Source organism: Zonotrichia albicollis, chromosome 20 (assembly GCF_047830755.1).
Source record: "Zonotrichia albicollis isolate bZonAlb1 chromosome 20, bZonAlb1.hap1, whole genome shotgun sequence".
Taxonomy (NCBI): domain Eukaryota; kingdom Metazoa; phylum Chordata; class Aves; order Passeriformes; family Passerellidae; genus Zonotrichia; species Zonotrichia albicollis.
The window spans coordinates 10,042,537-10,067,784 of NC_133838.1; the positions used below are offsets into that span (position 1 = coordinate 10,042,537).

Genomic DNA, 25,248 nt, shown 5'->3' on the forward strand with positions numbered 1-25,248 from the left:
CCCCTCCATTCCCTGCTGTTTGCAGTTTTGGGGCTGAGGCTGCAGCGGTGTCCTTGGTTCTGGGGCTGGAAATTCATTGTGGGACTGAGCTGTGAGGAGAACTCGCTAAAACGCTTTATATGGAGCTCAGCATTAAGGTTTATATTATTAGGGTGTATAAAATGCAGTACAGAATCTGAAAAATATTAAAATTAAAATTTAAAGCATCAGTTTGGTGCCTGCTCTGATCTGCTGGTGCTGCACTTTTCCCACTCAGAGCAGTGAGAAGGAGTCTTTGTTTTACAGACAGGCTGAGGGTAGAAGAGTTCAGATACAGAGAGGGTGAAAGAAGCAATGGGAAAAACCATAAATTCCATAGAAATTCCACTGATTGTCACTCACTCAAACTGAGCTGAATCCCTGGATTTGGAGGGGAAAAATAAAAAGAGACACAAGGAAAAGAAAAAGGGGGATACATTGGAAAGGGGTCTGTGTTAGATTTGGGAAATCTGAACCTCTCAAATACCTCACCCAGGAAAGAGAGAAGGGAAATGGGATAAAAAGGAGGCTGCATCCTCTAAAAAATGTGAGAGAATTTCCCTGGGAAATTCTGATAAAAAACCCTCTAAAAAATGTGAGAGAATTTCCCTGGGAAATCCTGATAAAAAACCCTCTAAAAAATTTGAGATACCCCAGGAAAATGCCCCATGGCCTCTCCCTTTATTGGAATAAAGTTCCAGGACTCCTCAGCCTCCTTTGTGGCCACAAACCTCTGGTGTTTGTGGATGGATTTTCCCCAACCTCTCCTCCCTGGGGAAAGGTTTTGGAGTCGCTCTGCAGCTGTTCAATGCCAGTTCAGTGGAGCTTTTAAACACACACTTAGAGCATTGCTGCTCAGCAAAACAATTCAGCGCCTCCTTTAAATGGAGCTGAGCTCCAGTGCTGTGGCTCTGGAGGTTCAGGGGGATAAAACAGCCCTGGGAGAGAAAAGGAACAACGGGAAGGATTCCACTGATTGGTGAATGGAAAACGAGATTTGATTTTGCTGATAAGGTTTGCTGAGAAATGAAATTAGACATTGGAAGGTGAAAGAAACATTGGGGAAGAAAAAGCCCTAAATTCTGTAAGAATTAGAAGTTAAAAGGGAGGGTTGTACATAAGAGGGGAATCTTTGGGATCACTGGGGAGTCTGAACCTGTCAAGCAACTCAGAAATGGGGAAAAACCCCTAAATTCTGTAAGAATTCAAAATTCAAAGGGAGGGTTGTAGATTAGAGGGGAATCTTTGGGATCAGGCATTTTGGGACGTCTGAACCTGTACCTCAGAAATGGGGGAAAACCCCCTAAATTCCATGGGAATTAAAAATTAAAAGGGAAAGTTGTACATTGGAAGGAAATCTTCTGTATCGGGCATTTTGGGAAGTCTGAACCTCTCAAGCACCTCAGAAATGGGGAAAGAGAGAAGGGAAATTGGGATATAAACGAGGCTGCATCCTCCAAAAATGTGAGTGGAATGCCCCATGGCCTCTGCCTTTATTTAAATAAAATTCCAGGACTTTTCTGTCTCCTTTTTGGCCACAAATCTCTGCTGTTTCCGTATTAATCTGATTCTGATGAGGATTTAATCAAAGCCAAGCTCCTCCTCTCCCAGCCTCTGGAAATCCTTGGAAGTTGCTCTGAACTTGCTGAGGCTCGTTCCAGAGAGGGAAATTGAAAACTTGAATTTCCAAAAAGGAAAAAAAATAAAATAAAAATCCACTCAAAAAGGGCCAGAACTACTCCCACAAACGAGATGGATGATGAACCTTTATCCAAAAGTGACTTTCTGGCTGGTTTTTAGTGAAGAGAGAAATATTGGAGAACGGGGGGGAAAAAGTAATTTCCATTTAGTTTTATCTCTGGCTGTACTGGAAACAAATCACGGCGCGAAAAGGAAAAAGGGATAAAATGAAATGAAAACGATCCCATTTATTTCCTTTGCTGTAGCACACTCTGGACAGTTCTTGTGAAGATTAAAACTCTTCTGAACTGGAGCAGATTGGGCTGAAACCCTGCTGAAATATCTCAGGCAGCCCTGGAGTATCCCTGGAGTATCCCTGGAGTATCCCTGGAGTATCCCTGGAGTATCCCTGGAGTCCTTGGCCCAAAAATTATGGATGGAGGATGAGAGGAAATGGTTCTGTGTGGATCCGCTCTCCACGTCCTCCTTGCGTGCCCACTTAATTTTGGAATGGTGATGGAAATCTTGGATATTCCCTTAGAAATCTGGATGGTAGAAATCTGGATATTCCCTTTAAAAAATCTGATTTTCCCCTTGAGTTTCTAAGATCCAGAGCAGGCTGGCTCATTAAGAGGCTCTCCTGTTGATTCCTGTGGATGTCTTGATTTCCAATCCCCCAAAAATCCAGGAAAGGCAGGAAAACAGAAAAAAAGGTCAAAAAAAATTTTAAATTTTTTTCCCTTCCCCCCCCTTTTTTTTTACCCTTTTAATGTTTTTTTTTTTCAATTTTCTTTCCCTTTTCTAATGTTTTTCCCTTTTCTTTCCCTTTTTTGTTTTCTTCCCTTTCTTTCCCTTTTCTTTCCCTTTTTTTAATGTATTTTTCCCTTTCCCCCCTTTGTAATGCTTTTTCCCCTTTTATTCTCTTTGTTCCCATTTTTTAATATTTTTTCCCCTTTTCTTTCCCTTTTTAATGATTTTTTCCTTTTCCCCTTTTCTTTCTCTTTTTAATGGTTTCTCCCCCTTTTTAAATTGTTTTTTCCCTTTTTTCCCCTTTTTAATGTTTTTTTTCCCTTTCTCCCCCTTTCTTTCCCTTTTTAATGTTTTTTCCCTTTCTCCCCCTTTCTTTCCCATTTTAATGTTATTTCCCCTTTTCTTTCCCTTTTTAATGATTTTTTCCTTTAAACCTTTTCTTTCTCCTTTTAATGGCTTTTCCCCCTTTTTAAAATTGTTTTTTCCCTTTTTCCCCTTTTTAAATGTTTTTTTCCCTTTTTTCCCTTTCTTTCCCTTTTTAATGTTATTTCCCCTTTTCTTTCCCTTTTTAATGATTTTTTCCTTTAAACCTTTTCTTTCTCTTTTTAATGGTTTTCCCCCCTTTTTAAATTGTTTTTTCCCCTTTTTAATGTTTTTTTTCCCTTTCTCCCCCTTTCTTTCCCATTTTAATGTTATTTCCCCTTTTCTTTTCCTTTTTAATGATTTTTCCTTTTCCCCTTTTCTTTCTCTTTTTATGGTTTTCCCCTCTTTTTAAATTGTTTTTTCCCTTTTTCCCCTTTCCCTTTTTGCATGTTTTTTCCCTTTTTTCCCTTTCTTTCCCTTTTTAATGTTTTTTTTCCCTTTCCCCCCTTCTTTCCCATTTTAATGTTATTTCCCCTTTTCTTTCCCTTTTTAATGATTTTTTCCTTTTCCCCTTGTCTTTCTCTTTTTAATGGCTTTTCCCCCTTTTTAAATTGTTTTTTCCCCTTTTGAATGTTTTTTCCCCTTTTTTCCCTTTCTTTCTCTTTTCAATGTTTTCCCCCCCTTTTTAATGTTTTTTTTTCCTTTCTCCCCCTTTCTTTCCCATTTTAATGTTATTTCCTCTTTTCTTTCCCTTTTTAATGATTTTTTCCTTTTCCCCTTGTCTTTCTCTTTTTAATGGTTTTTCCCTCTTTTTAAATTGTTTTTTCCCTTTTTTCCCTTTCTTTCCCTTTTTAATGTTTTTTTTTTTCCCTTTCTCCCCCTTTCTTTCCCATTTTAATGTTATTTCCCCTTTTCTTTCCCTTTTTAATGATTTTTTTCCTTTTCCCCTTTTCTTTCTCTTTTTAATGGTTTCTCCCCCTTTTTTATTGTTTTTTCCCTTTTCCCCCTTTCCCTTTTTGCATGTTTTTTTTCCTTTTTTCCCTTTCTTTCCCTTTTCAATATTTTTCCCCCCTTTTTAATTTTTTTCCCCTTTTTTCCCCTTTTCTTTTTTTGTTTTTTTTTCCCCTTTTCTTTCCCTGCTGCCAATGAGAGCGTTTGGGAGAGGCTGATGTAATGGGGCTGGGACTGCGGCCAGGGATGCGTTTGAGTCACATCTAATGACTTAAATTAATTAATTTGGAATGAACTGGAACGAGGAGGCTCAGCCTGACGGGCACCAGGCTGGGAAAGGCCCCTGGTGCTGGAAAATCGCAGGGGATGAGGACAAGTTGGGGGGAAAGGGATGGGGGTGAGGAATGGAGGTGGATGGGGGAAGGTTCTGGGCTGGGTGAGCAGATCTGGGAGCTCGGGAGAGCAGGGAAAAGGGAGGGAAAAATGAGAAACGGGGAGAAATGGGGGTGAAAATGAGAAAAGGGGGGAAAGGGAGGGAAAAATGAGAAATGGGGAGAAATGGGGTGAAAATAAGAAAAGGGGGGAAAGGGATGAGAAACGGGGAGAAATGGGGGTAAAAATGAGAAAAGGGGAGAAAGGGATGAGAAACAGGGAGAAATGGGGGTGAAAAAGGGAGAAAGGGAGGTGAAAAATGAGAAAAAGGGAGAAATGGGGGTAAAAATGAGAAAAAGGGAGGTAAAAAAAGAGAATGAGGGAGAAATGGATAAGAATCAGGGAGAAAAGGAGGTGAAAAATGAGAAAAAGGGAGAAAGGGATGAGAAGCAGGGAGAAATGGGGGTAAAAAATGAGAAAAGGGGGGAAAGGGGGGAAAAAATGAGAAACAGGGAGAAAAGGAGGTGAAAAATGAGAAAAAGGGAGAAAGGGATGAGAAGCAGGGAGAAATGGGGGTAAAAATGAGAGAAAGGGGGGAAAGGGAGGAAAAAATGAGAAACAGGGAGAAATGGGGGTAAAAATGAGAATCAGGGAGAAAGGGATGAGAAGCAGGGAGAAATGGGGGTAAAAATGAGAAAAAGGGAGAAAAGGAGGTGAAAAATGAGAAAAAGGGAGAAAAGGAAGACAAGCAGGGAGAAATGGGGGTAAAAATGAGAATCAGGGAGAAATGGATGAGAAACAGGGAGAAATGGGGGTAAAAATGAGAGAAAGGGAGAAAGTGAGGTAAAAAAAGAGAAACAGGGAGAAATGGATGAGAAGCAGGGAGAAATGGAGGTAAAAATAAGAAAAAGGGGGAAAGGGATGAGAAACAGGGAAAAATGGGGGTAAAAATGAGAAAAAGGGAGAAAAGGAGGTGGAAAATGAGAAAAAGGGAGAAAGGGATGAGAAGCAGGGAGAAATGGAGGTGAAAAATGAAAAACTGAGAAATGGAGGTGAAAAACGAGAAGCAGGCAGAAAAGGAGGTAAAACATGAGAATTAGGGAGAAATGAATGAGAAACGGGGAGAAAGGGAGGTAAAAATGAGAGAAAGGGAGAGAAGAAGGTAAAAAGTAAGATAAAGGGGAAAATGGAGGTAAAACATGAGGATCAGGGAGGAAGGGAGGTAAAAAGTGAGAATCAGGGAGAAATGGGGGTCAAAAAAGAGAATCAGGAAAAAATGGATGAGAAACAGGGAGAAAGGGAGGTAAAGAATGAGAATCAGGGAGAAATGGGGTTAAAAACATTAATCAGGAAGAAAGGGAAGTAAAAAAATGAGAATCAGGGAGAAGTGGGGGTAAAAAATGAGAGAAAGGGAGAAAAAAGGCCTGAATGGATCCACCTTGGGCAGCACAAGAGCCCAGCCAGGGTGTCATGGTTTGACCCAGAAACAGGATCCAAGATGAACCAAAATGGTCACAAAATGGATGACTTATTACGAGTAATCCATTATATATTATTATATATATTATTATTTTCTCTCATTTTTTACCCCCACTTCTCCCTGATTCTCATTTTTTTTACTTCCGTTTCTCCCTGATTAATGTTTTTAACCCCATTTCTCCCTGATTCTCATTCTTTACCTCCCTTTCTCCCTGTTTCTCTTCCATTTCTCCCTGATTCTCATGTTTACCTCCATTTCTCATTTTTTACCCCCATTTCTCTCTGCTTCTCATGTTTTACCTCCCTTTCTCCCTGTTTTCTCATCCATTTTTTCCTGATTCTCACTTTTTACCTCCCTTCCTCCCTGATCCTCATGTTTTACCTCCATTTTCCCCTTTATCTTACTTTTTACCTTCTTCTCTCCCTTTCTCTCATTTTTTACCTTGTCCTTGTTCCCCGGCTGGAGCAGGAATTGTTCTGTCCCCCTGCTCTGTGCACAGAGCTCAGCACCCCTGATATGAACCCCAGACCCACCCACTAAAGCAGCACAGAACCTGAAAAATATAAAAATTAATATAAATTTTATATTATTTTTATAATTTCTGCTCCATTTGCATATTAGAGTTCATTGTCCCATTCCAGCTTTAGCCCATCCAGTCCCATCCTTGTTTTTCTCTCTCCACCCCACGTTGTTTGTGCTCTGGGCTGAGATTTGGATCATTTGTCCTCGGTCCCCAGCTGGAGCAGGAATTGTTTTGTCTCCCTGCTCTGTGCACAGAGCTCACCATCCCCTGATATGAACCCCAGACCCACCCACTAAAGCAGCACAGAACCTGAAAAACATCAAAATCAATGTAAATTTTATATTAATTTTATATTAACTGAGGTATCAGTTTATTGCTGAGGAGGTGCCACCGGTGCACCAGGCCGTTGTCACCTCATGTCACAGTCGTGGTTCTGCCCTGGTTCTGCTGGGTCTGGGCTGGCCTTGGGCACCCCCAGAGTGGCTCCTGTGCTGGGTCACCCTCAGGGTGACAGTGACACTGCAGGTGCACCAGGATCATCCCATTGCCTTTCCTCCGCCGTAAAATCAGATCAGCCTTTGGCAGCTGTTCAGGTGCGGACAAACGGAATAAACTGCTCGGAATTCATCATGGGAAGGAGCAGAAAATCAGTAACAGGGCCTTCCCTTCATCCCCCACAAATCTCTGGTGTCCGGTTTATCTCGGCTGTTTGAGGGGCCTGGAAAGGCCCGGGGTGGCCTTGGGGCAGCCCGCGTATCAAAGGACGAGAAGAGGCTTCAGTTCTTCTTTCTGTTTTTATGTTTATTAATTGTTTATCTAAAAGATTTTCTTTCAGCCACCAGAGCTCTGCTCAGCAGTCAGCCATGAGCACACTGTCCTGCCCTCCCGGGCAGCCACCTATCTTTATACCCATGGTTACGTGTACAATATTTATCATTTTTCCCCAATACCATCTATTCTTATAACTCGGTGCACTCTCAGTAATAACCAATCCAAAGGTGCCACCGTGGCCAAAGAAGATGGAGGAGAGGAGGAAGAAGAAGGAGGGCAGGACACACCCCAATTCCTCCATCTTACTTCTCTAAACCCCCCTGTACATAAATCTTAAACCCTGTTTCTCACCCTCTAATTAACCAATCCCTTCACCATTCACCCCGGTGAAGCCCTCATCCTTGTCGTCTCCTGTGTAGGATCAAAGTCCAGCCACCAGACACTTCTGGAACATTCCAGGACTCCCGAGCCCCCCAAGGTGGTCTCGGAGGCTCAGCACCTCAGGACTGAGATCTTGAGATCCGACACTCTGGGTGCACCCCCAACCCCTCTGGAGTCATTTTTGTCTCTCCATCAGCAGGAATTTGAAGATTTCCTGCACCTGGGTGATTTAAAAACCCCAATCCAAGCTCCCTGCAGCGACCCAGGGCAGTGGGGGGTTAATGCTGCTCCCCACAAAGCTGCTGTGGAGCGAGATCTGAAATGTGCAGGCAGCTCAGTGAAGCAGAATTTTAATCTGAGATCTGTTTTTCAAGTCTGATTTTAAGATCCCATGCAGGTCAGGGTTGTCTGATTCTTCACAGTTCATTAAGTAGAGAGCAGCTCGTGGTGGAGATTGACTTTTAAAAATGATGGATTTTTATTTATAGAGGAGTTCTACTCATTAATTTTAAGGGATGGAAGCATAAAAGCAGGAATGGGTTCATTAAAAAAAAGAAAAAAAGTGACATTGGTAATTTAATTAAATTGGGGGTTTGAGGATCATTACAAGAAATGAAATGTTAGTTCTGGGCTGCTTTTCCACCTGCTTGGATTTGAGAGCAGAACCTGCCTGGGCAGGAAAATCTCCTGGTGGGACTTCCCAGCTCCTTTAGGGGAGGATGGAAATAATGGCTTTGGGGGCCAGAAATGGGCTCAGGAGCTGGGATCTGCCCCGGTGCTGCTTTGGGGGCTGGAGCCCCAAAACTGGGCTTGGGGACACTCAGGTGTGACCCGAGATCAGAGAAACCCCAAAACTGGGCCTGGGGACACTCAGGGGTGACCTGTGACAATTCCCAGTCCCTAACCCAACCCTGCTTCCCTCTGATGGGTTATTCTTGATTATTCCATTGTTCCTGAGGGTTTACTCAACCCTGTGAAAATTCCCGGTCCGTAACCCAACCCTGCTTCCCTCAAATGGATTATTCTGTTTTCAATGACAATTATTCCGTTTTTCCTAAGGATTTAGCTCAGCCTTGTGAAAATTCCCAGTCCCTAACCCAACCCTGCTTCCCTCTAATGGGTTATTCTCGATTATTCCATTTTTCCTGACGATTTACTCAATGCTGTGACAATTCCCAGTCCCTAACCCAACCCTGCTTCCTTCAAATTGATCATTCTGTTTTCAATGACAATTATTCCGTTTTTCCTAAGGATTTAGCTCAACCCTGTGAAAATTCCCAGCCCCTACCCCAACCCTGCTTCCCTCAAATTGATCATTCTGTTTTCAATGACAATTACTCCGTTTTTCCTGAGGATTTAGCTCAGCCTTGTGACAATTCCCTGTCCCTAACCCAACCCTGCTTCCCTCAAATGCGTTATTCTCGATTATTCCATTTTTCCTGACGATTTACTCAATGCTGTGAAAATTCCCAGTCCCTAACCCAACCCTGCTTCCCTCTAATGGATTATTGTTTTCAATGACAATTATTCCGTTTTTCCTTAGGACTTACCTCAACCCTGTGACAATTCCCAGTCCCTAACCCAACCCTGCTTCCTTCAAATTGGTCATTCTGTTTTCAATGACAATTATTCCATTTTTCCTAAGAATTTAGCTTAGCCTTGTGACAATTCCCTGTCCCTAACCCAAGCCTGCTTCCTTCAAATTGATTATTCTGTTTTCAGTGACAATTATTCCATTTTTCCTAACGATTTACTCAATGCTGTGACAATTCCCAGTCCCTAACCCAACCCTGCTTTTATCATATTGATCATTCTGTTTTCAGAGATGATTTTTGCGTTTTCCCTGCGGACTGGGCTCACTGCCTGTCCCTTCCCTTGCAGCCCTGCCCAGCCACACGTGCGGGAACCCGGGGCGGCTGCGGAACGGGGTGCAGCAGGGCACCACCTTCAGCATCGGGGACAGGGTCAGGTACAGCTGCAACCCCGGCTTCTTCCTGGAGGGCCACGCCCTGCTCACCTGCCAGGCCAGCGCGGGACACGGAGCCTCCTGGGATTTCCCTCTGCCCGTCTGCAGAGGTGAGGAGAAACCCCCGGGAAATGGGGGCTGAGGTGGCTGGGGTGGGGTAGAGGGGTTTGGTTTGAAAGGGTTAAAGAGCAGCCCTTCAAAATCAACCCTTAAAACCAATTTGTGAAAATTAACCCTTAAAAAGCAACCCTTAAAAACCAACTCTTAAAAATTAACCCTTAAAAAGCAACCCTTAAAAACCAACTCTTAAAAAGCAACCCTTCAAAATCAACCTTTAAAATCAGCCCTTACAAATTAACCCTTAAAAAGCAACCCTTAAAAACCATCTCTCAAAAAGAAGTCCTTAAAAACCAAGCCTTAGAAACCAACCCTTGGAAATCAACCCTTAAAATGAACCCTTAAAAACCAACCCTTAAACAGCATCTCTTGAAAAGAAATCCTTAAAAACCAAGCCTTAGAAATCAACTCTTCAAAATCAACCCTTAAAAACTAACCCTTAAAATTAACCCTTAAAAAGCAACCCCATAAAAACTCTCTTAAAAACTAACCCTTAAAATTAACGCTTAAAAAGAAATCCTTCAAAACAGACCTTAAAAAAACAACCGTTAAAAACCAACTCTTAAAAACCAACCCCTTAAAAAGCATTTCTTAAAAAGAAATCCCTAAAAACCAACCCTTGGAAATCAACCCTTAAAAACTAACCCTTAAAATGAACCCTTAAAAACCAATTCTTAAAAACCAACCCCTTAAAAGCATTTCTTGAAAAGAAATCCTTAAAAACCGACTCTTAGAAATCAGCCCTTAAAAACTAACCCTTAAAAAGCAACCCTTAAACAGCATCTCTTAAAAAGAAATCCTTAAAAACCAAGCCTTAGAAATCAACCCTTAAAAACTGACCCTTAAAAACTAACCCTTAAAAGTCAACCCTTAAAATTAACCCTTAAAAAGCCACCGTTGAAAACCAGCTCTTAAAAACTAACCCTTAAAAAGCATCTCTTTAAAAGAAATCCTTAAAAACCAACCCTTAGAAATCAACCCTTAAAAACTAACCCTTAAAAAGCAACTCTTTAAAAGAAACCCTTCAAAACTAACCTTAGAAAGCAACCCTTAAAAAGCAACTCTTAAAAATCAACCCTTAAAAATCAACCCTTAAAAACTAAACCCTTCAAAATCAACCCATACAAAACCAATCCTGAAAACCCAACCCTTAAAAACCAACTCTTAAAAAGAAAACCATAAAAACCAATCCTCAAAAACCAACCCTTCAAAACCAACTGTGGTGGCTTTAGTTGAAACCAGAAGAAATGTTAGAAATCATAACCATAACCCAGCCCCTACCCAACAACTGATAAAAAAACCTAAAAGAACCCCAAAAAGAGCTCAGCCCCACAGCAAAGCTGCTCTACCCAGCCTAACCAAAAAATACCCAAATTATGTTACCTTTTACCCAACCAGGAGAAAAATAAGAAGTTCCCAAGTATCTTTCATCTTTAACACATATTTTTTCACAAAAGTAGATACAACTTTCTAGTAACTAAAAGCTTTGCATCACTTCCATAAATATCTCCCATACAAAACCAAAACTGCCAACCCTTAAAAAGGAACTCTTAAAAAAAAAACAGCTCCTAAAAATCAACCCTTAAAAACCAGCCCTTAAAAACCAGCCCTAAATGGGAAAGCAAACCTGGTGTGGTTGTTGGGTTTTGGGTTGTGGTTGTTGGGTTTTGGGTTGTGGTTGTTGGGTTTTGGATTGTGGTTAATTGGTTTTTGATGGGTTCCTCAAGGCTGTTGGGTTTTGGGGGAATAATGGGAAGGTTGTGAAGGGCTTGGGGTGTTGGGAATGGGGCACAGCTGCTGCAGCTGCAGTTTCTTAGTCCCTGGACAATTCAATTAAATTTAAAAAATAAAATTAAGTGGGGAAAAACCCCAATTTTACAGGTGGCAGGACAAAGGGGGGTGGGTTTAAACTGAAAGAGAGTGGGTTTAGATTAAATATTAGAAGGAAATTCCTCCCTCTGAGGAATTGGGATTGATTTCCTGGAGAAGCTGTGGTTGCTCCATCCCTGGAAATGTCCAAGGCCAGGTTGGAGCAACCTGGGATTGTGGAAAATGTCCCTGCCCGTGGAATGGGGTGAAATGAGATGATTCTGTAGCTCCTTCCCAACCCAAACCAACCATGATCCCGTGATTATCCCGAAAATCAAGCCTGCAGGTTTTCCAGCTCAAACCCTGGAAATGGGACTGGATTTTCTGCTTCCCAGAGCCAGATTCCCTCTCCTGTGGCACATCCCAGAGTGGAGCTGCAGGAAAGGTGGATCTGTGCAGGGCTGGGATGTTCCCTGCCTAGGGGGAGGTAAAACAGTTTATACTGAACAATTTATACAGAAAAAATAAATACACTGAAAATTTATACTGAACAATTTATACGGAAAAAAATATACTGAAAATTTATACTGAAAAATGTATACTGAAAAAATTTATACTGAAAAAATGTATACTGAAAAAATGTATACTGAAAAAATTTATACTGAAAAATTTATACTGAAAAAATTTATACTGAAAAAATGTATACTGAAAAATGTATACTGAAAAAATTTATACTGAAAAAATGTATACTGAAAATTTATACTGAAAAATGTATACTGAAAAAATGTATACTGAAAAAATTTATACTGAAAAAATTTATACTGAAAATTTATACTGAAAAATGTATACTGAAAAAATGTATACTGAAAAATGTATACTGAAAAATGTATACTGAAAAAATGTATACTGAAAAAATTTATACTGAAAAAATTTATACTGAAAAATGTATACTGAAAAAATTTATACTGAAAATTTATACTGAAAAATGTATACTGAAAATTTATACTGAAAAATGTATACTGAAAAAATGTGTACTGAAAAAATGTATACTGAAAAAATTTATACTGAAAAAATGTATACTGAAAAAATTTATACTGAAAAAATTTATACTGAAAATTTATACTGAAAAAATGTATACTGAAAAAATTTATACTGAAAAAATGTATACTGAAAAAATGTATACTGAAAAAATTTATACTGAAAAAATTCATACTGAAAAAATGTATACTGAAAAAATGTATACTGAAAAAATTTATACTGAAAAAATTTATACTGAAAATTTATACTGAAATAATGTATACTGAAAAAATGTATACTGAAAATTTATACTGAAAAATTTATACTGAAAAAATGTATACTGAAAAAATTTATACTGAAAAATGTATACTGAAAAAATTTATACTGAAAAAATGTATACTGAAAAATGTATACTGAAAAAATGTATACCGAAAAAATGTATACTGAAAAAATTTATACTGAAAATTTATACTGAAAAATGTATACTGAAAAAATGTATACTGAAAAAAATTTATACTGAAAATTTATACAGAATTTATATGAAGAATTCATACAAAGAATTTATACTGAAACCAATTCCCAACTTCCTGCCGGTTTAAGGGCAGGGAAGCTTCAAAACTCCTTTATCAGTTCAGCCTTGCTAATTGTGCTCCCAGGGGGGCTGGGGAGTGTGTAAACACACAAATATCCGTGTTCTTCCACCAAACACATTTGCTGCTGCTCCTGAAGTCTCTTCCCCTCCATTCCCTGAGTACTTGAGCAGAGCATCTCCTATCGATTGCTTTTATTGACTCTGCCCCAGCGATCAATCAGCCCCTGGGCCGTGGAGCGGCGCCTTCAAGTGAGCAAATATTGGTGCTCGGGGTGTTTTTAATGCTCCCTTGTGTCGGATCTCGGGATCTCAGTCCTGAGGTGCCGAGCTGTCCGGTTTATCTCGGCTGTTTGAGGGGCCTGGAAAGGCCCGGGGTGGCCTTGGGCAGCCCGCGTATCGAAGGACGAGAAGAGGCTTCAGTTCTTCTTTCTGGTTTTATGTTTATTAATTGTTTATCTAAAAGATGTTCTTTCAGCCGAACAGAGCTCTGCTCAGCAGCCAGCCATGGGCACACTGTCTGCCCTCCGGGGCAGCCACCTATCTTTATACCCATTGTTACGTGTACAATATTTATCATTTTTCCCCAATACCATCTACTCTTATAACTCGGTGTACTCTCAATAGTAACCAATCCAGAGGTGCCACCGTGGCCAAAGAAGATGGAGGAGAGGAGGAAGAAGAAGGAGGGCAGGACACACCCCAATTCCTCCATCTTACTCCTCTAAACCCCCCTGTACAGAAATCCTAAACCCTGTGTCTCACCCTCTAATTAACCAATCCCTTCACCATTCACCCCGGTGAAGCCCTCATCCTTGTCGTCTCCTGTGTAGGGTCAAAGTCCAGCCACCAGACACTTCTGGAACATTCCAGGAGTCCCGAGCCCCCCCAAGGGTCTCGGTGGCTCAGCATCTCAGGACTGAGATCTTGAGATCCGACACCGAGCCACCGAGACCACCCTTGGGGGGCTCGGGAGTCCTGGAATGTTCCAGAAGTGTCTGGTGGCTGGACTTTGATCCTACACAGGAGACGACACCTGTATGAGGATAGGAGGATTTCACCGGGTGAATGGTGAAGGGATTGGTTAATTAGAGGGTGAGACACAGGGTTTAGGATTTCTGTACAGGGGGGTTTAGAGAAGTAAGATGGAGGAATTGGGGTGTGTCCTGCCCTCCTTCTTCTTCTTCTTCTCCTCCATCTTCTGTGGTGATGGTGGCACTTTTGGATTGGTTATTACTGAGAGTGCACCGAGTAATAAGAATAGATGGTATTGGGGAAAAATGATAAATATTGTACACGTAACAATGGGTATAAAGATAGGTGGCTGCCCCGGAGGGCAGCACAGTGTGCTCATGGCTGGCTGCTGAGCAGAGCTCTGTTCGGCTGAAAGAAAATCTTTTAGATAAACAATTAATAAACATAAAAACCGAAAGAAGAACTGAAGCCTCTTCTCGTCCTTTGATACGCGGGCTGCCCCAAGGCCACCCCGGGCCTTTCCAGGCCCCTCAAACAGCCGAGATAACCGGACACCCTTGGAAGGGTTGCAGGTGCAGAGGTGTGTTGTGACTGTCACTGGGGTTTTTTTGGTTTATTTCCCTGCTGGTTTGGGGTCAGGAGTGTTTAGGGGAAGGCTCAGAGTGATTTGAGAGAGGGCTGCTTATTCCTGATGTTTTTTATGATCGATTATGATGCTTTTCTCCAAATTAAGATGGTCTCTGCCAATTTTATAACACTTTTTTTTAAATTTAATTTTATTTTTTGAGTTCCACTGGAGGTGAAAATACAGAATCAAAGGATGAGGGATCATTGATTCCAGCTCCTGGCCCTGCACAGACACCCCAAAACCCCACCTTGAGAGTGGTATCCAAACATTCCTGGAGCTCTGGCAGCCTTGGGAATGTTCCCATTCCCTGGGCAATGCCCAGCACCCTCTGAGGGAAGAACCTGGCCCTAAATCCATCCTGATATTCCGTCAGGAGGAGCTGCAGCCCCTCTGAGCTCTGCCCTCGCTCTCCTCCTCTCTCAGCTGCCCCTCCACCATTCCTGGCCCTCCTCTGGACCTTCTAAAAGATGAAATTCCCTGAAATTCCACCTTGAGAACGGGCAAAGCAGCACCTTGGTAGGAGAAAAGGGAATTCCCTGCCTGCAGGGAGCAGTTCCTCTGCTCTGACAGCATTTCCCAGAGTCTCCTCCTTGCCCAGCTTCGCTCAGCATTTGTGGAGGAAACCCCAGGGAGGGAGGGATTAATCCTGACCCCAGCTGGTGCTGGAGCTGAGGGCTGGCACCATTTCCATTGCTGAGATCTCCTCTCCAGCTGGAGGAAAAGCCCAGCTTTGCGTTTCCACCCTGAAGTGCCAAACTCATGTTTGATTTCAATGCTGCCCTTCCAGCCTGGAGCCCAGCGCTGGGGCTGGTGGCACCTGAGCTGCTCCAGGGAGGAGGAGGATCCAGGGAATGGCTCCAAGGGCAGCACAAAATCTGCTTTTCAGCTGCTCTGGTGGAGCTGTGCCTGCAGCTGAGTTGGCATCCAGGATTCCTTGTGAAGGCTGGGCCAGAACAGAGGCTGGGCAGAGCTAAAGAATAAATCAGGGGGAAAAATGCCTGAATGGATCCACCTTGGGCAGCACAAGAGCCCAGCCAGGGCTGCACCCAAGATGAACCAAAATGCTCCCAAAATGGACACCTGGTCATGAAGTCTCTCACTTTTATAAGTTCTGCTCCATTTGCATATTGGAGTTAATTGTCCAATTATAGCTTGAGGTTATGAAGTCCCATCCTTGTTTTTCTCTCTCCAGCCCACGGTGTTTGTGCTTTTGGGCTGAGATTTGGATCATTTGTCCTCGGTCCCCAGCTGGAGCAGGAATTGTTTTGTCTCCCTGCTCTGTGCACAGAACTCACCATGCCCTGATGTGAAGCTCAGACCCACCCACTAAAGCAGCCCAGAACCTGAAAAATACAAAAGCCAAACCTGAGGCATCATCTCCATCCTGAAGAGTGGGCAGTGACCCCTCCCCTGCCCAAAAAGGGGTTTGACTGTGGCTTGGTTTTAAAAGTCAGGAGTCTGCTAAGGAAGGCAGGAGCCTCCCCTGAGATGGAGAATGTGAACCCTCCCCACCCCTCCAAATTGCTATAAATTTTAAATTAAGGGGCTCTCAGGCAAAAATATGGGAGCAGGAAATAGCTGTTCTTTAATAGGGAAGAAAATGAAAGGATAAAATAAACAATGCAGTAACTAGAACAACAGTGCCAGAGCCAGAACCCACCCTGACACCCTGTGGGTCAGGCTGTTGGCAGCAGCCCCATTGGAATTGTGGCTCAGCCCTCCTGCAGTGTCAGGGCTGGTTCTGCTGGAGCAGGGATCCTGGAGAAAGGTGCAGTCTCTGCCTCTGGAGATCCAGGGGCAGAGGCAGCTGCTGTTCCTCTGGGCAATCCAGTGCAGAAGCCGTGCTGGTGTTCCAAAATCTCCAGATTATATCCAGGCAGGAATGTTTGAAATCTCAGATTATATCTGGGTAGGAATGTTTGAAACCTCCAGATTCTATCCGGGTAGGAATGTTTGAAATCTCAGATTATATCTGGGTAGGAATGTTTGAAATCTCAGATTATATCCAGGTAGGAATGTTTGAAATCTCAGATTATATCTGGGTAGGAATGTTTGAAACCTCCAGATTCTATCTGGGTAGGAATGCTTGAAGTCTCCAGATTCTATCCGGGTAGGAATGTTTGAAATCTCAGATTATATCTGGATAGGAATGTTTGAAATGTCCAGTTTTCATCCAGGTAGGAATGTTTGAAATCTCAGATTATATCCAGGTAGGAATGTTTGAAATCTCCAGATTCTATCCGGGTAGGAATGCTTGGCTCCTCCCCCTGGGCTCACATCTCCCAATGGGATGCTGCAGTTCTTATCAGCCATGCAGGGACATTCCATAGCTGTTATCAGCAGGTGTCTCCCCAGTTGTGGAAGAGATAAGGAAAACTGCCCAATGAACAGAAGACAGCTGCCATACAGGTGGTGGTAAACAGAGTACAATTTGCTGATAAGCAGAATACAATTCTGATGGTAATTAGAATACAGTTTTGATGGTGAACAGAATACAATTTTTCTTGGCAATCCAGGACAGGCTGGGACTTTGGGCTGGACTTTGGGACCTTTGGGCACCCAGGGCTCACGCTGGCGTTTGTTTCAGCTGATGATGCCTGTGGAGGGACCCTGCGGGGCCAGAGCGGGATCATCTCCAGCCCCCACTTCCCCCTGGAGTATGGCAACAATGCAGACTGCACCTGGACCATCCTGGCCGAGCCTGGCGACACCATTGCCCTGGTGTTCATGGATTTCCAGCTGGAGGATGGATATGATGTTCTGGAAGTTGCTGGCACGGAGGGATCCTCGCTCTGGTAGGTTCCTGCTGGGTTCGTCCCTTGTAGGGTGGTGCCTTGTGGGGTGCTCATGGTCTGTGTGGGCACAGCCAAACTTCACAGGGGGCTCAGAGGGAGAACTTTGGGCCTGAAAGAGGGGAAATTGCCAATTATTCCCCGTGGTTTCCTTCTGGAACTTGGGATTTGCTTGGCAAACTCTGCAGTGAGCATTGGCTGCTCTGAGTCCTGATGTCTGCAGTGAGAGTCGTGGCGTGGCTGGGTAGAAAAAATATTTAAAAATAAAAAAACCCAAACAAAATCACCCAACCTCTGAGAACCCCTCAAACCCTGCCACACTCAAACCCTGGTTTTGTTAAATGCTCTGATGATTGCTAAACCCATTGGTGTTGATGAATTTCTGGAAATGTTTCACCAGATCCACTTGTCCCTGGGAAAGGGGGCAGAATTCCAGCCCCCTTCTCATCCCAGGGGTTGCCTGGAAAATTCTGCCAGAAATATTGCTTGGATTTGGGATAAAAGCCAATATTTCCAATGTTCAGGAGCCGCCCCAGTGCTCTGAAGGCAGGGGAAATAAGGAATTGCAGAGGGAATTTGATGTGTTCCTCCTGTTGGTTTTGTAGCAAAGGACACGGTGATCACCTTCAAAGGGTTAAAAGTCCTGGCTGGCAGCAAGTGGAAGGTCCTGGAAGTTGGATTTAAACCCAGCACCCCTCTGGAAGGGAAGAATGAAGCTTTTGAAATAATCAGGTGTTGCCTGGGATTATCAGCAGCGAGTTAAATTGTGATTATTCGTGAGGATCCTGTTGCAAATCCCATTTATTTGAGTGATTTATCCTGGCTGGCAATTCCGAGGGAACAGCACTGGAGTGTTTAGGGTGTATTGATGGGAGGGAAGTTGCCATTTACCACGTCCCAATTGTTTACTGTTCCCAGGCCCCTTTGGAAAATTAGATGTTGCTGTTTGATGAAAAAAAGCCTGGGCTGGTTTTATTAGAATGCATTAATATTTTAGGGCACTGGTGGTTCGTAAGCACTCAGCTGTGCTGGCTGGGAAGATGGATGGAGCTGGTTAAAAAACATTATTCAGCCTGGAGGTGTTGCCAAAGCAGAGCTGTGTCTTGTCATGTCAAAAAATAAAACAAAGCCTGGCAGAGGGAACCTGCTGGAAAAATAAAATAAATTAATTAATAAGATTAATAAACTCCTCGTAAATACAGCAGGGAAAAAAAAAATACTTTAAATTGTGGGGAATGTAAGCCTGGCTTTGAGCTGAGCCTGTAGGTCACACTCAGTGCTTAAAAATGAGATTAAAAATGGGTTTAAGTTTTACACTTTGTCACTTTGGGGCTCGTTGGAGGGAGAAATGATGGATTTGCATCCCTGCTCCCCTCCAGTGTCCATTGCTGCATCCCTGGGGCTGCCTCTCCTCCCACACCTTTCCCTGGCTGAGCTCAGCCCTTTTTGGGATCCCCTGGCCCCAGCAGCAGGAATTCCCTTCTGGCAGAAACTGTTCCTGCTTTTGTGCTGCATCCCTGAATTTCCCATCCCCGAATTTCAGATCCCTGAATTTCCCATCCTTGAATTTCCGATCCTTGAATTTCCCATCCCCGAAACTCCCATCCCCAAATTTCCCATCCACAAATTTCACATCCCTGAATTTCACATCCCTGAATTTCCATCCCTGAATTTCCCATCCCTGAATTTCCCATCCCCATATTTCCCCATCCATGAATTTCCCATTCCCGAATTTCCCATCCTTGAATTTCCCATCCTTGAATTTCCACATCCCCAAATTTCCACATCCCCGAATTTCCACATCCCCGAATTTGCATCCCCAAATTTCACATCCCCAAATTTCCCCATCCCTGAATTTCCCATCCCCGAATTTCACATCCCCAAATTAATTTCCCATCCCCGAATTTCCCATCCCCAAATTTCCCATCCCCAAATTAATTTCCCATCCCCAAATTTCCCCATCCCTGAATTTCCCATCCTTGAATTTCCCATCCCCGAATTTTCCCATCCCCAAATTTTCCCATCCCCAAATTTCCCCATCCCCAAATTAATTTCCCATCCCCGCATTTCCAACCCCAAATTTCACATCCCCAAATTAATTTCCCATCCCCGAATTTCCCATCCCCGAATTTTCCCATCCCCGAATTTTCCCATCCCTGAATTTCCCCATCCCCAAATTTCCCCATCCCCAAATTTCCCCATCCCTGAATTTCTCATCCATGAATTTCCCATCCATGAATTTCCCATCCCAGACTTTCCCATCCCCAAATTTCCCATCCTCAAATTTCACATCCCCAAATTAATTTCCCATCCCTGAATTTCCCATCCCAGAATTTCCCATTCCTCAGTTTCCCACCCCTGAATTTCCCATCCCCAAATTTCCCATCCACACGAGCCAGCCCCAGCCCATTCCAGGCCATCTCATTTCTCATTCCTGAAGGAAACTTTGCAGTCCCACAAGTGGAATTGCAAAGAAGTCTTGTTTGGAATTTCATCTCTCCGAGCTGGCCCGGTAATTAAATTCAGATGAGTCAGTTCTCAATAATTTTTGCCCGTAGGGGGAAAAAAACCTGGTGGTTCTGTCTCATCTTTAACCATGCTGATGTGATTCAGCAGGAAAAGAGAGCTCAAACCCCTTTTTCCCTCTTCTGCCTATGAAAAAAACCGGATTTTAATTATTGGTAATAGGGCAGAGAGACTCGCAGTCAATTCTCCTGAAGCCTCTCACAGCTGAATATTTCAAATATTTCATTTTCTGAGCATTCTGAGTAGTTTTAGTCATGGCCAGGGCTGGGCACAAATAAACAAAATTCAATTTCATCCGGAGGATAATTCCTGTGTGTTTCCAAGCTAGGGAATGGCACCTAATGATGATATTTATGAGCCCATTAACTCAGCACTCCAAGTAACCTTGACTTGACCTGCTCTTAGAAAAACCTGCATTACCATTCACCCTCCCAGCTTTAAAAATGGATTTTTTTTTTTGGGTTTCTTTTTTATGAGCCAGCTTGCTTTAAGTGCCTTCCCATTGATCCCACATGCTGGAGAATCCTGAGCTGGGTTTCCTTTGCTCCCCAACCTGTTGGATGTGAATCCTGCAGGAAGAATTCCAAGGGAGCAGTTTGGAGGCAGATTAATAAAATCACACTTTTACAGCTCTTACAGCCAGATTTTGGGCCCAGATTGCCTTGAGAGGGGAAAAATAAAATCCTAAAAGCAGGAAAGGGGAAGGAGCAGGGTGGGATGAGCCTGTGGAGTGGTTGCTTTAAAAACAAGGTTTTCCAGATATTTTATATCCATGGATGGGAGGGAGGGACTGGGATTTTCATTGGGAATTGTCTCTCATCTGTCTGGAATGTTCTGGAGCTTCAGGAGATGTTTCTGATTGGAAGATTTAGGTGGGAAATTCACTTTTAGGATGGAGAGGGTTGCTTTCATAACGAGGTTTTCCAGACCTTTGATGTCCATGGTGTTTTTTGGATGGGGTGGAAGAGACTGGGATTTTCATTGGGAATTGTCTCTGATCTGTCTGGGATGTTTTGGAGCTCCTGGAGATGCTTCTGATTGGAAAATTTATACTTTTAGGATGGAGAAGGTTGCTTTAATAACAAAGCTTTCCAGATCTTTTCTATCCATTGTGTTTTTTGGATGGGAGGGACTGGGATTTTCATTGGGAATTGTCTCTGATCTGCCTGGGATGTTCTGGACCTTCAGGAGATGTTTCTGATTAGAAAAATTGTTTAAATTTATTTTAAAAACTTTTAGGATGGAGGTGGTTGCTTTAATAACGAGGCCTTCCGGATATTTCATATCCATGGTGTTTTTTGGATGGGGTGGGAGGGACTGGGATTTTTCATTGGGAATTGTGCTGCTGTTGCTGTGCCGTGGGCTTCAGATCACAAAATGCTCTGAAGCCTTTTTGGGGTTTATTTTAGGAAAGTTGCATCAGCTGTCACATTGCCCCAGTGCCTCCCACTCCTTGAGCCTTTCCCTGTCATTCCCCCTGGGATCCAGTTTCTGCTCCTTGATTTTCTCTTGATCATCCCATGCTGAGGGGATGTGGTGGGAGAAGCAGGGCTGCAAGTGAGGAGCAGCCAAATCCCGGGAGTTTATTCCTGTCTGAGTTCAGTTCCTCCCCCTCAGTGCCTCGTCTTCCTTTTGCCTCTCCAACCTTGGCGCTGCATTTTCCTCCCTTGCACAAAGTCCTTTTCTTTTCTCTGGTTTTTGTTTTCATTTCATTTGTGTAAAATTCCTTTTGACTTCGTGCTGTGATTCCCTGCAAAAGGAACCTGCCCCAACACGTGCTGTGAATTATTGCACTCATTTCAAGCACAGCTGTGCCAGATGTGAAGGCAGCACAGGCGCCTCAGGGTGCTCCAGATGTTGGGCAGTGGGTGAAAACAAAAATGCACCAGGTGAGCCTGGGAGAACCAAGAACCTTGGAATTCCAATTCCTCTGGTTGATTTTATGGGTTTTTTTTCTGGAACTGAGCTCAGGGGACTCCTTGAGGCCATCAGCCCTTCCTGGAGCAGCATTTCTGAAATTCTGTTGTTTTCTGAGATCCCTTGTATCCATCAGCCCTTCCTGGAGCAGCATTTCTGAAATTCTCTCATTTTCTGAGACCCTTTGGGGCCATCAGCCCTTTCTGGAGCAGCATTTCTGAAATTCTCTCATTTCTGTGTTCCTGAGACCCCTTGGATCCATCAGCCCTTTCTGGACCACCATTTTTGAGGTTCTCTATTTTTTCCTGAGACCCCTTTGTGGCCATCAGCCCTTCCTGGGAGAGCATTTCTGAAATTCTCTTGTTTCCTGAGACCCTTTGGAGCCATCACCCCTTTCTGGAGCAGCATTCCTGCAATCCCATTGTTTCCATATTTTCTGATTCCCTATTTGGGAAGAGTTTGGAGGAAGATTTTTTTTTTTTGCAGGAGCCATCGGCATTCCAGCAGCTCCTCTCAGCTGCCTTTCCCCATCCCTACGTGCAGCTGACCCTTCCCTCCCCAGCACCTCGGTCTGCCTCTGAGTGGTTCCCAAAAGTCATTAAAAGCTCTGGGATTCCCTCGTGCCGTCCCTCTGGCCGGCCCCTCTCCCTGCACACGCCTTGTGTTCTCAGAGCTGCGGGTGCTGGAGGTCACAGCTTCACACGGAGCTGCTGGTGGGGCGCTGGAAAGCTCCTCAGTGGAGCCAATTCATGTATTTGTCCAGGTTTAGAGGAAATTTGGGGAAGAATCCCCCCAAAGGAGCTCCGGTGGGAAAAGCAGATCCAATCGGCCCCTCCCCCCAACTGGTCTGGGAGGAAAGAAAAATACCTCCTTGGAGAAAGGTGGAAAAAACCCCTGTTTATTAAACAATAAGACCAAAACAGTATTGTCGGATCTCAAGATCTCAGTCCTGAGGTGCTGAGCCACCGAGACCACCTTGGGGGGCTCGGGACTCCTGGAATGTTGCCAGAAGTGTCTGGTGGCAGGACTTTGGTCCTACACAGGAGACGACAAGGATGAGGGCTTCACAGGGTGAATGGTGAAGGGATTAGTTAATTAGAGGGTGAGAAACAGGGTTTAGGATTTATGTACAGGGGGGTTTAGAGGAGTAAGATGGAGGAATTGGGGCGTGTCCTGTCCTTCTTCTTCTTCCTCTTCTCCTCCATCTTCTTTGGCCACGGTGGCACCTTTGGATTGGTTAGTACTGAGAGTGCACCCAGCAATGAGAATAAATGGTATTGGGGAAAAATGATAAGTATTGTACACGTAACAATGGGTATAAAGATACGTGGCGGTCCGGGGGACGGCACAGTGTGCCCATGGCTGGCTGCTGAGCAGATCTCTGTTCGGCTGAAAGAACATCTTTTAGATAAACAATTAATAAACATAAAAACAGAAAGAAGAACTGAAGCCTCTTCTCGTCCTTCGATACGCGGGCTGCCCCAAGGCCACCTCGGGCCTTTCCAGGCCCCTCAAACAGCCGAGATAAACCGGACAAATAAGACCAAAACAGTATCAAAACAATGAGCCCCCTTGCCACTCTAAAAGAGATGACAAACTGAGAAAACCCCAGGTTCAAGCAGCAGCTCGCTCAGTCTCTGATCAGTCCCTCAGGGCTGGAGTTGTCGCAGGCCCGGCCCGGCCCTGTGGGCCTCAGGTGGAGCTGCCGGTGCTGCCCTGGGTGTTCAGTCCAGAGCAGTTCCAAGAGGTCCAAAGAAAAGGGAAAAAAAACCAGTCCAGGGAACTTCTTTGCCCCAGCTAGCTAACACTAACTGAAAAGCAAAAGAAGAACCCCTCAGTGGGAGCTCCTAATGAACCAACCCCTTTTCTTTCCATCAAAGCAGTTTCTGATCCCGCCCCGGTGGCCTCGGAGCTTTCAGCTCCTGGTTTTCATCTCGGAGCTGCCTGTGAAGTTCCATGCAAGGGCTCTGGCTCCAGAGAGAGGATTTTGTGCTTTGGGATGTGTTCCTGGTGAAAAATGCACGTTTTATGATTGGCTTTTTGCAAATATTCAAATTGATATGATGTGTGTTATGTTAGAAAGTTATGTTGGATTAATTTTTTGAGTAGTGTGGTAAATATAGTTTTAGGTTATAACAAAATATTGAAATAGAAATGATGTATGTGGGATATTTTTTAAAGAAAGGAATGAGGGACTTGCACCAGATAGCAGCCACAGGACACCTAAATCTTTCAGAAAAAAGGAATTTATTGCTCCATTATCAGAAGAAACTAAATTCTTCCCGCCTTGCTCAGCCCTGAAGACTCTGTCAGGATTCAGAGTCTGAAAAATGCCAATCACTTGTTTTTAAATTTTTTAAAGTTTAATAGTAATAAAATGGTTATAAAAATAGTAATACAATTAGAGTAATAATAATTTGGACAATTTGAATTAGGACAATATGAGACAATAAAAACAAAGAGTTTTGGGCAGTCCAGGTACCTTTTCTGGGCAGCACAAGCCCAAAAAAGGACCCACGTTAACAGAGGATGAACCCTTAAAAACAATAACCTGTTGCATATCCATACACCTCATCCATGATGCATAAATTCCTGGGAGTGGTGGTGGGGAAATTCCATCCTTTGGAATTCCTGCACTCCAGGTTTTATTTGAAGATGGATTTCCTCTGTGAAGAGCAGGAATTTGTGGGTCAGGGAGCTGTTTTGTCCTGCTGGAGCTCTGGATTCCAGGAGGCAGAGGTGATGGCTTCCCTAGGGAATTCCAACCATCCCTGAGCATCCTCGGTGCTGGTGGCGAGTTCAAGGATTTGGGAATGTTTTGGACTGAGAGGTTTGTGCTGCCACATTGTCCCAGAGCTCCTGGCACTGCTGGGAATGCTGGAAAGAAGGAGAAGGTGGGATTGGGAGGAGCTCCATAGCTGGAAATGCTGGAAGGAAGGATTTGGAGGAGTTCATAGTTTGTGGATTTTCCTGGAGGGAAGGGAAGGTGGGATTTGGAGGGGTTCCATAGCTGGAAATGCTGGAAGGAAGGGAGGGAAGGATTTGGAGGAGTTTTATATGGTGGATTTTCCTGGAGGGAAGGGAAGGAGGGATTTGGAGGAGTTCCATAGCTGGTGGATATTCCTGGAAGGAAGGAGAAGGTGGGATATGGAGGGATTCCATAGGTGGTGGATATTCCTGGAAGGAAGGAGAAGGTCGGATTTGGAGGAGTTCCATAGCTGGTGGATTTTCCTGGAGGGAAAGGAAGGAGGGATTTGGAGGAGTTCCATAGTTTGTGGATTTTCCTGGAAGGAAGGAGAAGGTGGGATATGGAGGAGTTCCGTAGCTGGAAATGCTGGAAGGAAGGGGAAGGAAGGATTTGGAGGAGTTCCATGGCTGATGGATTTTCCTGGAGGGAAGGGAAGGTGGGATTTGGAGGGGTTCCATAGCTGGAGATGCTGGAAGGAAGGGGAGGGAAGGATTTGGAGGAGTTCTATAAATGGTGGATTTTCCTGGAGGGAAGGGGAAGGAGGGATTTGGAGGAGTTCCATTGCTGGTGGATATTCCTGGAGGGAAGGGAAGATGGGATATGGAGGGGTTCCATAGCTGGTGGATTCTCCTGGAGGGAAGGTGGAATATGGAGG

At 43.8% G+C, this 25,248-nt stretch overlaps 1 protein-coding gene across 2 annotated transcripts in view; it reads left to right on the top strand.

The window, feature by feature from the left end:
• The window catches only part of CSMD2 (CUB and Sushi multiple domains 2), a 326,447-nt gene that overhangs the window by 80,348 nt on the left and 220,851 nt on the right, over window positions 1–25,248 (top strand). For both annotated transcript variants that reach the window (XM_074555673.1, XM_074555674.1), the window contains exons 5-6: window positions 9,171–9,365; window positions 16,978–17,185. In XM_074555673.1, the coding sequence (XP_074411774.1) occupies window positions 9,171–9,365; window positions 16,978–17,185 (403 nt within the window). The remainder of the gene's footprint in view (window positions 1–9,170; window positions 9,366–16,977; window positions 17,186–25,248) is intronic.